General features: G+C 39.6%; 1 protein-coding gene across 1 annotated transcript in view; it reads left to right on the top strand.

Moving 5' to 3' along the window:
* LOC139734872 (leucine-rich repeat-containing protein 71-like) overlaps window positions 1-16,398 on the top strand; it is a 121,540-nt gene extending 105,142 nt beyond the window's left edge. The window contains exons 18-22 of the mRNA XM_071645653.1: window positions 2,769-2,795; window positions 9,190-9,254; window positions 11,255-11,366; window positions 13,516-13,634; window positions 15,909-16,398. Of these exons, the coding sequence (XP_071501754.1) occupies window positions 2,769-2,795; window positions 9,190-9,254; window positions 11,255-11,366; window positions 13,516-13,634; window positions 15,909-16,034 (449 nt within the window). The 3' untranslated portion in view covers window positions 16,035-16,398. The remainder of the gene's footprint in view (window positions 1-2,768; window positions 2,796-9,189; window positions 9,255-11,254; window positions 11,367-13,515; window positions 13,635-15,908) is intronic.
* Window positions 16,399-16,741: the final 343 nt, after the last annotated feature.

Below are 16,741 nucleotides of genomic sequence, written 5' to 3'. Positions count from 1 at the left end.
CAGATTTCTGCAGCTAATATCATAGGATAAGCTAATTCCAGTGTGAGGAATTAGAAAATATTTACAAATTAAAGGCGATCTTTCTTATTCTGCCATGATGGGCATTTTTTACAATCTTGCAAAACAGTTTTGTACAGTTGATGAAAAGAGTGTGCATTGATAAATCAAAAGAAGAGGTGACCATGGTCGTGTTTTCATATTTGTATTATGATTCATTTGTTGCAAGGAAATGATTATTGTGTATTTTGAGAAAGTCAAAGGAAAATGAGTAATCTGTCACAGCGATTCAGTGATATACTCAGTATCCAAATTAATGACTTTACATGTAGTTTGCAGACCTGAGGAAGCTCGACACTTTTCCTTGCAGTAAGGCAGTGCTACACAGAGTTTAATACATGCATGAAGTCGCTGTGTATGCTAGCTGTACATTATTAAAAGCAATCCAGAAGTTGAAGGACTGTAGTAATGATCATGATTCTAGGAAGTGTGCCATCATGATTCCTCCCCACGTGGATAACTGTTCTCCTCATCATCCCGGGTCTTTTCTTTTTTTCTTTTTCTTTTTTTTTCTTAATACCCCTCTAGACTTTTGTCTCAATTCATTCCCTCCTGGAATCACATGCACTTTCCCAAATTGCATTCACTCCCCCGAATCATCATATATCTCACTCAAATCACATCCTTCTCCCCCAAATTACATCCCTTTTACCTTTCACAAATCTACCCCAAATCACATCCTTTTCCCTAATAAATTACATCCCTTTTACCTTTAACAAATCTACCCGAAATCACATCCTTTTCCCTAATGAATTACAACCTTTAACAAATCTACCCCAAATCACATCCTTTTCCCTAATAGATTACTTCCCCTTTACCTTTAACAAGTCTACCCCAAATCACATCCTTCTTCCTCAGATTATATCCCCCTTTCCCTCTGAACAAGCCCCTCTGTTTTCTCACCCTCCTCCTCCTCCTCTTCCTCCTCAGAGTTTCCAGTGGTCGTTTTTTAACTCACGTCGGAGCCCTCTCTGTAATAATATGATGAACGGTCTGCAATGTGATGACAGCCTTGTTTGCAAGGCAGCTAACCAGTCACTTCTAATTAGCATCAATCTTACAATTAATTATGTCTGCCTGTTATAGGAGGGTGCTGTCTCATCTAATAATGTGATTTACACCTCACTTTAATAATAGTTTGCTCTTCGAGGACTGATACACAAATGTGTTTAATATTGTGAACTAATTTGTCTGTGATTTGAATATGTCTGAGTCTTTGATCCTCCCAAAATTGGGGGTAAGATTCGCTGATGTGTGAGGGAAAGGTGTGTAGCCAATATTTTGAGTACTGCTATGTTCATCAAAAATTAAAGATAAGCAAATAAAAAAATCCAACAATTCAGATTTAGAAAATAGTCATATCATATTTGAATATCGATGTATGTGGCATATTGAAGGCATATTACTTGTAGAAGTTTCTGATATAAAGACTGAAATGTGTTCTGTGCCACTTTGTGTACCCAGTGTTGTTTTGTGCATCATTCATATTCAACTAATCACTGGTCTACATCATGTGGAATTGCATTGATTAGACAAACGAAAAAGAAATTGACAATGACATGATCTCATATGTACAATGTATAAAAAAGTGGAAAATTTACCGTCAGTAAAAGAAACATCTAACGTGATTATGATGTAGAGAAATGAAATAATATGTGTGATCATTAACATTTTAACAGTAACGCGTGCTAATATGTGACCGCACTATTTGTAATCGTATCTATGTTATATTAATCAGTGTTGCACTACATTAATGTAGTATTGATTTGAATGTCCTTTGCACTGTGGTACTTGAAATAAATGTGTTCTTTCCCTTCCCTCGACAGAGATTGACCGTTGCACCCACGAAGTCACGCACCTCTTTCCAAACCCCAAAATGCATGATTTTTAATATATTTTTCATATTTTTATACTTTTATTTTTATATTTTCTTTACCATATATATTTTGCGTATTTGAACAGAAATGCCAAGACTCCTTGTGTCACCCATTCAAAGATGTTTATCTTCTTGATATTTGCCCAATTTCTTTTAATACTGCAGTGGTGGTATATTGAATATGTGGGGAAACCCACAAAAGAAAGTCACCAAAAAAGTTTAAAGTTTTACTTAAGCCGGGATGAACTCTGCAGTAACCGGGTGAACAATGCTAAAATCAGTGACATCTAACTGATTACTCCTCTCAACTTCTCGCGACATTAAGCGCAGCAATTTTGATTCCCTTGTTGCGATATTTGGGGGAAGAATGGCATCTGCCAAAGAGTTTTGCTACATGATGTCCCTTGTGTGCAAAAACAGTACATGTATGCATTCTATTTAAAATCTTTAGGTGATAACAATAAGACAACGCTTTTCGTCCATTTATCCTTGATCTTTCCATTCCCAGAAAGGCAAAAAAAAAAAAAAAAAAAGATAAGAAGGAAAGAAAAGAAGGGGAGATTATATGTTTAAATAAAGATATACAGCATTTTGTTCCCCCATCTCCATCTCGAAATTGTTATCTCCCATCTGCACACTGGATAATCCTCCTCCCGTCCAACATCAGCCACCCTCACTCCAACACCGGTCTACCCCGATGATGCACGATAACATCTTCTTTTTCCTTTTGTTCCCACTTCTGTCCTGACCCGTCTCTTTCCTGTTGGACCCTTGTCAACCGTGTCATCTGCGGCTGCAACAAAAAAAAAATGATGTCACGCCGTTTGCCTAATAGAACCGAATCAGCGCCATGGATCTAGAGGTGTTTTTTTTTTTTGCGTGTGTTTTATTGTTTTTGCCTTTTGTTTATAGTACATCCGGCAAAAGAATATAGTTATTTGACCTACTAGCATAGGAATTTGGTTTGGCGTGTAGTCCTTCTAGATAAAGAAAAAAAAAAGAAAAGATAAAAAGTGTTGCAGTACTTAGAGTTTAGCTTGTGTGACATTTTGTGCAGCTTATAAAATGCATTTGAATAATAGCCTCCTTTTCTCTTTTAACTCCTTTCAATTTATAAACCAAGAGAACAAATTGTCTCATGCAAGTAATGCTTCTTTCTAATGGAATGATATTGCACGAATCATCAAAGTTTTGCTTTCTAATGAAAAATAAATCTAATCATGCATGAAATAGCCATTATTGACATCGGGTATCTGGGTCTGCATGTTTTTAATCATAGTTATCATTGGGTTTGATTGACCATATTACAGAGTAGCTAATTAACTTTAGAACATAGTAGCCAAGATTAAACCACTAGGAGATAGAATACAGTGCCTTTATACTAAAAGTGATTGTCTCTTTGGATTTAACACACTCTTGCATGCAAAGTGAGTTCGTTAACACTGACCTTTAGTTCGTAGACTACAGCACAGGTCGTCCTCATTTGCCTTATCATCATCGACATCGTTACCATCGCCACCGTCTTCATCACTGCTGTCGTCGCCGTGCAATTCGGCTGCCAAGCTGTAACAGTAGTTCTACTAGTATATAGTAGTCCTTACTTGAGATACATACAGTAACATGTGGCAGGTGGATTATTTCAAATCGCCGTACCTGCATAGAACAAAGGATGCCATTACCAAGATATATATAGGCAACAGATCCACCTCTTTGTCCAGATTTTTTTTTTCCACATTTAACACACAAAACAATAAAAAATGAGAATGGGCATTTGCCTGTCATTGAAAATGAGAAACACTGTCAATATTGTGAATTATACATATAGTTGCAATGAGTTTTGATATTTCTGTACTGGAAAAATCAATGGATCATCTCACAGAATGAGATAAGAAAATTGCACCGTCAGTGGTGGGGGGGGGGGGAGGGGTAACTTATTTCTTTCTGTCCTTTATTTTTATAGTATTGACTGACAAATGTGCACTTTGAGTACAGAGTCATTTTGCAGAGATGAATCGTTGATGCTCTCTTCATTTGCTCAAGTGTAAGTCTCAATGGTAGTACTGACTGCGATAGTTTCACACACACAGCATCTGGTAGTGGGAAGAGGCAGCGAGAGAGAACACAGCCTGTAATGAAAAATGCAACAACAACAACCAAAAAACCAACAAGCAAACAAGCTATAAAATTATTCCACGGGGAATTGAAAGTATCCTCTTACCCGGCCACCTCTCCCCTGGGAGATGACTATTACAAGAAGAAGGAAGGATTATGAGAAGAAGGATTATGATTCTGAAAGAAAAAGGTGCACTCTTCAATCAGGATTATAGAGCAGGAATGAAAACCCGCCAAATATAGGCTCCTACTCATACGCTTCAGAGCGCAATATCGTATGTGAAGTAGGAGGCAAAGAAAATCTTTTCAAAAGGAAAAGCAAGAAAGGTAGTTTAGATGTAACAATAGATCAGCCACAAAAAAAACAAGAAATTGATCTATAGTTAAGAAAAAGAGAATGCTAGATGCCAAGACCATAAGTGTGGTCATCTTGACTTATGTGACATGCCATCCACAGGTGTCGGCAGTTTTGGTCATGTGACTAAAAGACATCATTAATGTCTTTGAATATTCGTCAGTTGTTGTGTTCACAGTTTGAGTGATCTCACTCAGGGGATTTGACTACGTCGTAACTTTGACAGTGGTGGCATGTGACTGTGACATTTATGCCTTGAAATATTCCTCACTCATGACATGTATGTTCACAGATCTTGTTCAGGGGAATAACTATCTGCTAAAGGTACATTGACCTACTGGTTTGATAGTTGAATGCATACGCGGGCAGACGGCGCAAGTTTCCTACAGACACCTACATGTAATGTTATCGACTCCTCTTTAGCGCTTACGCTTAGACTCATTTCCACTCCGGGTCTGCGCATCTTTAACTTTTACGGTTGTATCAGGCAGGGTCATGAGAGAAATATTTTCCTCCAAGTATAGGAGAAAGTTCTTCAGAAAAAATGATTTAATAGTGACATTGCTTGTAAATGACAATTCATATTTTCTTTAATATCCATCAGCAATTAGTAGACAGTTTGTAGTACTGATGCTATTGCCCACATCAGAAGGAATATGAAAGAGTATAACAACCAGGATTATGTAATTTTTTGTTTTTTAAATGTCGCGTACCATTGTTATGTGACAACAGAGCAAAGAAAACATAATGGTACTGGATGCCACAACTGATGTCACTCTGTCCAGACCAACACTGCTTTTTTCATAACCCACGGAGTGCCACATTGGATGTGACTTTCAGTTTAATATTCAACTGGTCATATCTTTCTCAGTGTTTGATTTTACGCAAGTATGTGACTGATGTGTAATTTCACTGTTTCTGTTGAAAATAGCTTTTTTCTCCATTTATTCATCTTTTTATAGGTGAGTGTAGGCATTGGTAATTTTTGTTGAGAATGAGCTGATTTTGCTATAACACATGTCTCCCATAGACACCTGCCCGAGTGTACTTGAGACTTCATTTAGTCTTCAACGGGTTAAACTAATTTCTGTTCTCAAATATGCATCAACAGTGTTGCTGATTCCATTGAAGAGAAAACCGAGAAAGGATTAAAAGATTATAAAGTGTAGTAATTCGTTGTTTGATTTTCATCTATTTGTGCATTCTAATGATATGCATACGTTAGGTGCTTTATGCTTCTGTAAATTATCGGATTCACTGCAGTAATAAAAGTAAAGCATCAGTCGCATGCATTCACATAAATTAGGTATAGACTACTTCATGCGGCATGCACAGTGGTTGCAACGGTTACAGCTCGTTATTCCGAAGGTTCGTTATTCCAAAGGCTCTTTATTCCTAAGATTCGTTATTCCGAAGGTTCATTGTTCCGAATTTCATTTTCGGATTAACCAATCTTCGGAATAACGAACCTTCGGAATAACGAAACAAATTTTCGGATTAACAAACCCTTTTTCATTTTCGGATTAACGAAACTCTAGGTATACACTGTAGGTGTTTCGGATTAACGACCCTTCGGAGTAACGACCCTTTGGAATAACGAACCTTCGGAATAACGAACAGCACCCGTTGCAACTACATCGTAGGTGCATTGCACCGGTCAGTGATATTTTGCTCTATTATTACATTGATTGCATCAAATAATGTTTCAATACAGAGCATAAACCTGGTAGAAGATTGCACATATGTTTTCCATCTTTTGAGTAGATGGGAGTTTTTGAGATGAAAAAGACTTTCCCCAAAATAGCGTAAGTGGGTTTTTTTGCCCATGCAGTGGTATCTTGTCAAGAGTGGAAACCGCCTGTGTGTTTTCTCATGGTAAAAATACATGTTGTGAGATGTCACATGCCCTATCCAAAGACTGTACTTTTCAGTGTTTGTGGCAGGTGCCATCTCTAATGAGGTACCAGTGGGCCTATGCTGTACTTGCATTCATCTTTGAGTGAATTTATCATCGCTGCTTTTTGACATATTTTCCAGCTACATGCATATATACAAAAATGTAATTCCTCTGTAGTGTGTCACATGTCATTTATGTGTGTATATACATGTATGTCACTGTCAAAATAGACAACTTGTGTTTTCAACACAACTACATTGGCATCACACAATTTAACCTACGAACATTCTATGCAGCGTTAGGGTACATTCACCTACATTGTGCTGTGATTTTCATTAACTGTAATCTCCTATGTGTATCCATAGTACACTGTGTGCTGTGTTACTAAAATTAACACTTTTATTATGGTGAGGGTTTTTTGTTTTCCTCACGTGTGTTGTTTTGAATTTTTTACCTGGGTAATCGTTTGACATGACACTAATACCAGACAGCAGAATAAATCTGCATTAATGCATACAAAACATGATGAACTATAAACAAAAGGTGGCATCTGGTAAAAGACGTTTCGAGTTCATTTCTTTCTATGTCACCTATTAAGTCATAAAGTGTGTGAAATTATTCTGAAACCACGCAGAGAAAAAAAAAGAAAAACATTTCTGATGGGTGTCATTCATTAGAACTTTTCAGCCACCCAAAATTGTGAAAACATGTTTTGTTTTGTTTTGTTGGTTCATAAAGGGATGGTATAGTGGTGGTGGAGATGAGAAATGGGCTTTTGACTTTTTGCGAGATATCAAGATTCCGCTTGTGAAATGGTACAGAGCGTACCATTCTAAGAAGAATTCAAAGTTTATTTGATGAAAATCGGTTTTGAAATGGCAGAGACATCCAAAAACAAAGTAAAACAAAGCTGTCGGAATAAGAGGTGGGTCCCACCTTTTATTAGTATTGCTCTGTTTTGGGTATCTCAGCCATTTCAAAACAAATTTTCGTCAAATAAACATTGAATTTCTCTTGGAATTGCATGCTCCTTTATATTTCATAAGAGGGTTCTCAATTATATCTCACCAAAAAAAAAAAAAAAATGTTAGAAACCTGAAGTTAGGCCTCAACCAAAACTATACGATCCCAGTGATTTTTGTTACACTTTTGCAAAGTTAACCACCGGCCAACAAAGCGTCGCCAAATTATCAAGCAGAGTCACTCTCAGTTGTTAAGACAACATCCCTTAAACGAATTTACACCGGTGTAAAACTAAATTACCAAACACCAGTGTAAATTTTTGTGGGTTCTATTAGTGTAAACAGTGTGTCTTGTAGTTACTGCCTCTTAATAGAGTAAACATGTCATGATTAAATTGATTTATCAAACCCCCTTTAAAATAAAGCCACACATTTATGTACTATACCATTAAAAAAATCCTATAACTTAAAGAAATTACAAGAAATCAAGGAATCCAAAATATCAGGCGTGCAATTAGGACTGTAGAAGCCAAATGCACAAATTTCTTATTGTCATAGTTGGAGTACAAGACCTCGCAACCATTCTGAATTTAAATTAGAGGTGGAAAGAATCTAAATTTTGACCATTCCCAGCTCTTGTTTCAATAGGAGTTTGCTATTTTTTCTTGATAATTTTACTACACGCTCTCATGGGAACTGCTCTTTCTTTCCTAATTTTGAGTACCAATCATCCCTGTTTTTCAGTCAGAAAAGTTGGAAGGTCTAGTTGGAGTGACGCTTTGAGAGGGAAGAAACCCAAGTCATATGGCAACCAAAATCATACTGAGAGAATTGTAATAGGGAAAGTATGTTTGTTGAGATTTTCAACAGTCCGCTGAACAGTCATGTGTTTTGTGTGCATTCATGCAGAGAGGTGATGTAATGTCATCATTATGTGCACTCATCATGTGAGTGTGAATCCAACAGTATAATTGTTGTATATATGCAATCCTGATGATCACTTGTGTCATCAACTCCTTTGGGTGCTGCACTCTACACACGGGTTCAAAAGGTTGTAACTGTCACTTTGATGAATTGTCTTGCACTCTCCATTTTCCCACAGTCAAATGTCTATCAATGTGTTTGAGAGTCAGTGGTTAGTGATGACTTATAATCTGATGACATAAAAACAAAATATGTTTCACTCTGCGTTCGCCCATGTCAGAAATTTGCAGTTCATTATGAACGCGTTTCATTAACAATCAACTTGTGTCAGTGGTAATATTCTGACCAGAATTTCAAAAGTGAAAGAGCAATTTGTGTTCTGCAGATCTGAATTTATTTTATAGATTAGAATCGCACTCGTGATTCCTGGGGATTTTTAGTACTAAAATAAAGAAGAGTTCATATCTGGGGAAGAAAGACGTTTGTGATGTCATTTGCTATCATCAAGAAATATTACCTAGTTTTGTTTTGTTTTGTTTTTCCAGTAAAGCAGGATTTAAAAAAAGAAGAAGAAGAAGAAATAAATGCAGTGTATATGTATTTAAATCATTGCACAGGATTTTCCGTTCTTATCATCAAGCGCACACTTCCTGGGATTCAATCAAATATTAGAATCCCTTTCTTGCTGGGAAGGAGTGAAAGTGATGCACTTTGTAAAGATGAAAGGCAGGATTTTCTTGTCTTAATGCTATTATCCCCCAGAAGGAAATTTGTACCGAAAGGCAAGGGATAATGTAAGCTAACACTGCATAATTCTACCGGATAGCGGGGGCATCAAAAAAGAAAATGATTTTAAGATATTGCAATATTTGTGTAAACATTGAGTTCAGCAGGAATATTTCTATGTAAAAATGGTAGGCTTATGGTATACAGAGATATGTGATTCGTGTTGCGACTCCAGCTCAAGCTTTTGTGTTGTCTTTTTTCCCCCTTTTCTGTCAAACAGCGGAAACGATGAAGGTGACTAAAGGCAAGACAAAGGGAAAGGACAAGAAACAGAGTGAAGCCGAGGTAAAAACTCAGAGAGAAACAAAATGAACAAATATCTGCATTTCATTTGCCCCCCCCCCCCCATACCCCACAAAGATACTCATTGCATACCATCTTCTTCTACCAGCTCCATTCTGTTCTCTACCACGAGATTTGGCTGTTAATACTAACTAACAGAAATAGTGTGGTAGAATTATTAAGTTTCTCTTTGTATTTTTTTGTGGGGGGGGGGGGGGGCGGGTTGGTATTGTAAAGGTATAGGCCTACAGCTTCGCGTATGGATTGGGTCGGTGTAACACATTCAAGCTTTTTACGTCTGTTAAGTTAGACATATATGCAAAATTTACCGGTACTTAAACGCCGGTATGGTTCTATGAATAGCGTGATCTTAAGATCATGAGTTAACTCAATGCTTGTTAATTAGAGATATTTGTGATTAAAACTGCTAAAAAGAAAAGCAAAAAGAAACTGAAAATATAGGATATTTGTAATCATAACTTCAAGAGTATTAATTCTTGTGTAACACGTGATGTATCAGTGGAAAGGTTTTATTTTACTCTATCTGATTATGTACTTGGCTTTATTAAAAGATGTTCAGAAATGGCAGTTGAACTGTTTTGCAAACAAACTCTTCATATATATGGATATATATTTATGCATATTTTAAGGCTATTGTTTTGATATGGCTATTTCCAATCAATCTGTATCCTCATACATTTTACTCCACCTTTAAAGACCCCAGAATTCTCCTGATTGCTACATCAGATTCATCACTTCTTCTTCTTCTCTCCCAAGATACCGTCCATTATCTTTCTCTTGCCCATTCCTGCCATCACCCTGCCTTTTAAAAACAAGTATATAGCCATTCTCTTGTGCAAGTCCCTCATTTTTTGCTCTTTTATATTTGTTTTAGTGGGCTTGCCCAATAAAGTTACTAGTATTTCTCCCTGAAGAGCACACTTTGGTGTCAAGAGTGGGCATGTACTCTGTGTCAGTGCAAACTGCACCAACTGGATTAATAGTGCCAAAATGTCTTCTCCACCTTGTACCCCTGATAATCTTAATCCAGTTAGATTTGCACCCCGCTGTCACTACCAGTGTGCTTCATCTATCTCTCATCTCCCTCTCTTGCTGTCTACGTCTCCTCCCACCCCTCCCCTCTCCTCAATTCTGATTCACACCACTAAGCATCTCTAACACCCGGTCCCTTGTTCACCACTGAACTATAAATGCGGCCTTTGCTCTATTAATGCCTGTCTCCCAAATACATCCTGCCCATCTTCCATCATTTAATTACTACAAGTGTCTTGATCCCCGCCCCTCCCCAATTCCCTTTTTCTCTTTAATGCGAGCCTTCCCTATCCAGCCTTCTTGCCCATTACATGTGGAACCATCGTAATCTTGTTGAGCGCCCAGTAACAGGGTTCATTCCCCAGCTCCATATATAGTGCCCGCCTGTGTGATAAAGTCGTCTGCTTTGTCCACTGCAAATGTCTTCTCTTGGCTACCAAACATGCACTTTAATGTGTGGAAGCAGAGGTCATATATTAAACCTTCATGAACTGGGTAGAGTTTAGGGAGAGTAGAGGCAGGGTGGGGGTATTGTGCCCAGGCAGAGTTCAACCAGATTTTTTTTTAAATATAATACATTATGTTTATTGTATTTTTTGGTGAAAATTTGTGTGCTCATTGTTTTCAGTGTCCTGTGCAAATATATGTCATTAACCAGATTATCTCAAATGTTTCCATGTCTCATCCAGTTTATAACCATTTCTTTTCATCTGTTTTCTCTAACTTACCATTTTATCTGTCTTTGTTTCTATCTTTTTTTTTTATTGATTTACTGGTAGGTAATAGCTAAAGCTCGCCTTACCACCCAATTGCCTGACACCCCTTTTCACTTCCCATCCCCTAGCTCCTCCATCTGTCACTTCTATCTATTACAATGCCATGTCTCAATCACTCTGACAAGTAATGTGTCTTCTCCCTGTCCTCCCCCCTCCCTCTCTCCCGTGCATCAGTCACCAGACATCCTGGAAGCCATCAACCCTCTCGTGGCGGAGCAGCCGGAGTCGATCGACGGCCAGCTCTGGATCCCCGGCAACCGGGCTCTCATCAACCTTAACCTTGCACGTGAGTAGGCAACTCCCTCGATCCCTCCCCTCCTCTCTTTATCTCCCCCCATCAGCGTGCATCGTCGTCATCGCGGGCACGAGTCCTCCAGAGTTTTCCTTACATTGATTAGGGATGTAATCCATCTCACGTTTGCTCACTCCTCTGGCGGGATCGATTCTCCTGCCCTTCTCGCGTGCGTTACCGAGAAGCTGTCAGCCCCTTCACCGGTGGGTCAGAACAACGACATCAGCGCTCAGTGCTCAATGTCAGGCCCAGAAATAACCCCTCTGTGTACACACAGGGGGTTTGGAGACACCACTACGTCTCAAGTGTGTGTTTTTCATGAACAACACAAAGAATGAGTGAAACAAGATGTTTGCAATGTGGACTCACGTAGGCTCAATTTACTTCATTTTTCTTTCTTTTTTCTGCTTGTGTTTTCTGTAGATACAAGCAGAAAAAAAATAATTCTGCTTGTACACTTCATTGCTGTTTGGGGATACTTCAAATGTGACATTCTCATGAATATTCATGGTTTCAAGAGAAGGAAGGAGAGGATGGGTATATAAAGTGATATTGGATGCACGAGGTAATATGAACAGATGATGTGAACAGACTTGTATGCCTTCAAACTGATATGATGCTCTGCTGACGTTTTGAAAAGGAGAGATATGTGGAGACTTTGCGTTTATATTGGAGATGACCAATCATCGTATCAAATGATGCTTCAAAGAATTAATCATGCATTTGACTCGTGCTTCTCAAACAGGTATTGTTTGTATATCTTAAGTCCCTCTATCCCCCCCTCTCTCTCTCTCTCTCTTTCTTTTTAACACATTGATGGGGGCACCCACGCTTTTCAAGAATTTAATTCCTTTTTAACTATTCAAATACTGCATAATGCTACCCAGTGGACACAGATAATACTTTCAAAATGATACCAACAGTGACAGGAAGCCTAATTGATACAGAAAACTTTCAGCAATTTGAGTAAACACATAGAAACTCATCTGGTAATTGCCCACTCTTTCCGTCATTAGGTAACCTTATACATGGCTGACTAGCTTTCATCCACTCCATTGGACTTTCTCGAGCCAAATTATTCTTTCACGCAGCAGCTGCTCGTTTGACGCTGCTTCCAAGTCACTAGGGTGTGGATGGGAGACGATGTTCATTCAAGAGCTAGCCAGTCAAATGATAAGATTGTTGACGCTCAAAGACGCAATAATGAGGAAGTTCAATTCCCCATTGCTGAAAAAGGTGCAGAAGGCACTTGGTAAGGATGAAATATAACATTATCTGCATTGAAGAGTATCAGTCCTCTTCATTTTAGGCTCATGACAACAACAAAAAAAAAAAAAATAGAATGGTATCCATATATTGACAGAGTGCCTTCCGAAGAGTGTTCCTTTATGAAGTACAGTGCACAGCATCCCAGAACCCAGAGCATATTGTTCATAATAACTCCTCCTGCTCCTCCTCTTCTTCTTCTTCCTCCTCCTCCTCCTCCTCTTCCCCCTTCCTCCTCCTCCTCTTCCTCCTCCTCCTCCCCTTCTACCCCTCCTACTCTTCTTCCTTCTCTTCTTCCTCCTCCACCTCCTCCTCTCCCTCCTCATTCTTCTCCTCCTCCTCTTCCCCCTTCCTCCTCCTCCTCTTCCTCCTCCCCTTCTACCCCTCCTACTCTTCTTCCTTCTCTTCTTCCTCCTCCACCTCCTCCTCTCCCTCCGCATTCTTCTTCTCCTCCTCCTCTTCCCCCTTCCTCCTCCTCCTTTTCCTCCTCCTCCTCTTCTACCCCTCCTACTCTTCTTCCTTCTCTTCTTCCTCCTCCTCCTCTCCCTCCTCTCCCCTTCCTCCTCTTCATCATCCTCCTCTTTCTCCTTCTTCCCCTTCCCTCCTCCTCCTTCTCCACCTCCTCCCCCTCCTCCTTCTCGTCTTCCTCCTCTTTCTCCTCCTCTTCCTTCTCTTTCTCCTCTTTCTCCTAATCCTCTTTCCCCTCCTCCTCCTTCTCTTCCTCCTCCTCCTCTTCCTCCTTCCCCTCCCGCTTCCCCCTCCTCCTCCTCCTCCTCCTCTCCTTCCACCACCTCCTCTCCCCCTCCTCCTCTCCCCATCCTTCTCCTCCTCCTCCTATCCCCCACATTCTTTTTTTTTTTTTTGCTTCGCACCACAGGTAATCAAATCGGGGAGGCAGGTATGAAGGCATTACTTCTCGCTGTCCAGTATCAGCAGACCCTCAGCACACTGTCTCCTCATCCGGCTCTCAAAGGGCTAATGAGGTTGTCCATTGCGGTAAGTCAACTCTCCATCTGAACAGGAATTCTTACCCAACAATGACAACATTTTCAAGCAAAGAATAGGATCTTAAAAGTGACAAAATACTGTGCACATACATAGCAGCAGTGTAAAATCATTCCGAAATGTGTAAAAGTGCCAAAGTCAATGGCAAATATTCAACTTTTATTTGACTTTGTAGACTCAGACATAAGTATTTTAGGTTGTGAAATGGTTAGGGTTAGTTTGTGCATGACTGAAAATCACTATGGGAGCCTACAGGGCTGTGCGAAACCACACTAGTGCCGCGTGCTATAGCTTGCAATTGCCCATGCATGCAGTGGCTTCAGATCAGAAAAATAGTAAGATATCAAATAGCAAGGACCTCCCACATTACCTCTCTCGAAAAATCCAGACTAGAAACTAACTTTCTCTTTTTTACCTGGCCTTACATACCAATTATGCAATGCTCTGTCCAGAATTTCCTAGCAAAAGTTTGCAGCGATGAACAAATGCAGAATATTCTTATCACAGCTTCTTCATCAAAAACTTTTGTATAATATGTCTGTCATTAAAGATTGTGGTTATGGATATTTTTGACACTCTGGTTCTCATGAATTATTTTTTCCACCTGATGTTCTCCAAAAATGAATACATGAAACCCACATATCTGGCACTAGAAAAATAAAGGGGGGAAGGAGAAGAAAAAAACGATTAGTCTAACAGAGATGTGAACAGTCCTCGTCAGTAATCCTCGGGGGATCATCATGTACCGGAGTAGATCCCAGATCTCACCATCAACTTCTAGAGTGTGAGGGGGAAAAGCAGGTTGGCAGTGCTGCTGTGAAGGATTATACAATCCAACCGTGATTGTCAAGTTGTTTTTAGTTGAAAGGAATATGTCATGTTGGAATAATAAACTTTGCAGAGATTTCTTGCTTCTGTGTACTCAGAAGATCATTGCAGGGGGGAAAAACGGGTAAATATTTAAAGAAAGATGAGAGCTTTAGATTGCATAGTTGACTCAGGGAAGGAAATACATGAGGTGCATTTGGGTATCTTAATTCCCAATATTTATTACTTTCTTGCTTCTTGGGGGATTTACGTGCCCTGAGGGAGGACATCTGCATTTATATGAATTTTCTTACCTATGCCTACTTTACTCATAATATGTGTTTGAGTGTATGTGTGTGTGTTTTCCCTACGTGTATCCAGACTATCAGGATGCTGTGTTGTGTCAATAGCTATCAAAACAGGTGTAATAATCGGCCCATTGGAAGCACAAGTTTTTTGAAAAGCCGCAAATTGCGTATTGTGCGGGGATTCGAATTAGGCTGAACTTTGGGATCTCGGCAGACTTTGCAGAGCAAAGGGGAATGTTAATTTGCAAGCTTGTACTGATACTTGTCATTAATAGAAGGCGATAGAGTGTAGATATGAAATAAAGCTGGCAACTTCTTAAAGAGAGAGAAAAAGAAGCTCTGCAACAAGTGTGTTTTAAATCCTTGTGCCCACTTTGTTTTCAGTGTAGCTGCCGAGTTTTACATTCCTAACATTGCATACTTTCTTGACTATCAAAAAGCTGTTTTGATTGGCCAACAGAATGGATCAATAGCCCATGAGAATCCACAGAATGGATTAAAATTGCCTGGCTTTGTGGAGGACTAGATGGAAAATGCTGCTTTAGACTTGATGGGGGGAGAAGAGAAAATCAATATGTCCTCCAAATCCCAATGAAACGAAGTCGTTAACATTGTCACAGAAATCATGTGGGGAAAACTTATCATGGCAACCGAAATGGTCAGGTGATAGCCATGTTTTTAAATCCAAATCTTTCTGTTTCATTGATGTGCTGAGTAACATCAAACATGAAACAGATAGCAATGGACCCAATAAGCCTGTTTAAACCAGCATCTTGGTCTGAAAGCCCCTCACTTGCAAAGACCACTAGTTTGATTCCCCTGAGAGTTGGTAATGTGTACACAGTTTTGCCTGTGTGCAATGTCCACCTGCCAGTAAAGGTCATATCATTGTGTTTCCGTGCGAGTGGTCTCCCTATTTCATTGAATGCATACAATTTCTGGTTTCCGAAACGGAGAATCGTATGCATGCTGTACTTGCGGCTGTCACCATGCTTCTTGGTACCCTAGTAGATTTCCAGCATACAGATAATATTTTGAAGAACCACAGAACATGTACATGACTAAGAGAAATGCTGATGTGCATATCGCGCTTGAGCTGATCTGTTGATTTTTGTTTCGTCTCGTTTGTCTTCAAACCATCCCTTTGCAGAAGAACGGCGTCAGCGGAGAGTGCGAGACTTACCAGAAACTCCATGACCTCATGGTCCAGAAGGACCCATTCTACAAGCCGGTGTCGCAGAGCCCCTCGGGGGACAACCAGTCAACGGCGGGCTAGTTTGGAGGATCGAGGGAAAAACCAGCCATCAAAAATGAGAGCCGGGCAGTTTTCTCCCATGACTGCACACGGCGGCGGCGACAGTGGGCGTGGGCGGGGAAGAGAGGAGGAGATTGAGAGATACTATAGAGAACTCTTTTTAAGATTTCCTTCAGTTTTCTTCCCTTGAATGCAAAACGACCAAAGCCAGTGGCGCATGCTGGGGTGCAGACGCTGGGATCTTGTGATTTTTGATGTAGCCTATTGCTCATCATCAGATGTATATTCATTTCTCACCATTCCTCCTGTAACAGTTTGTGAGAGGCAGAATGACATCACAAGGGAGATTAACAAATCAATTTTTTTTGTGTGTGTGTGCAAAATTAAAAGCTGGGGCGGCTAGGATTTTGTTTGATAATCAAAGTTTGGAGAGCATGGCTCTAGCAACATTCCTTGATATTTGATGGGGGTTTTTTTTGTTTGTTTTTTTTAATAGGGGGCTTGCTTTTGCTTTCTTTTTGGCTTTTAGTTATCAAATGTTTTTGTCATGAAGACATTAACCCATTGAGGACTGGCTGATTTTGCTACAACACGCATTTCCCATAGACATTTGCCCGAGTATACTCGGGACTCGTCCTCAACGGGTTAAGGGCTCTGTGTTGTTGTTAGCAACAGATGGCATACACAGAACATTATATTAGTCAAGTAATTGAGAATTCTGTGAAAAT

This window comes from Diadema antillarum, unplaced genomic scaffold, assembly GCF_040938485.1.
Source record: "Diadema antillarum isolate AM-2024a unplaced genomic scaffold, OU_Dant_1.0 seq00000550_RagTag, whole genome shotgun sequence".
Lineage (NCBI taxonomy): Eukaryota > Metazoa > Echinodermata > Echinoidea > Diadematoida > Diadematidae > Diadema > Diadema antillarum.
Note: the sequence above shows the minus strand (reverse complement) of the source record. Positions and strands in the feature narration are given on the sequence as shown.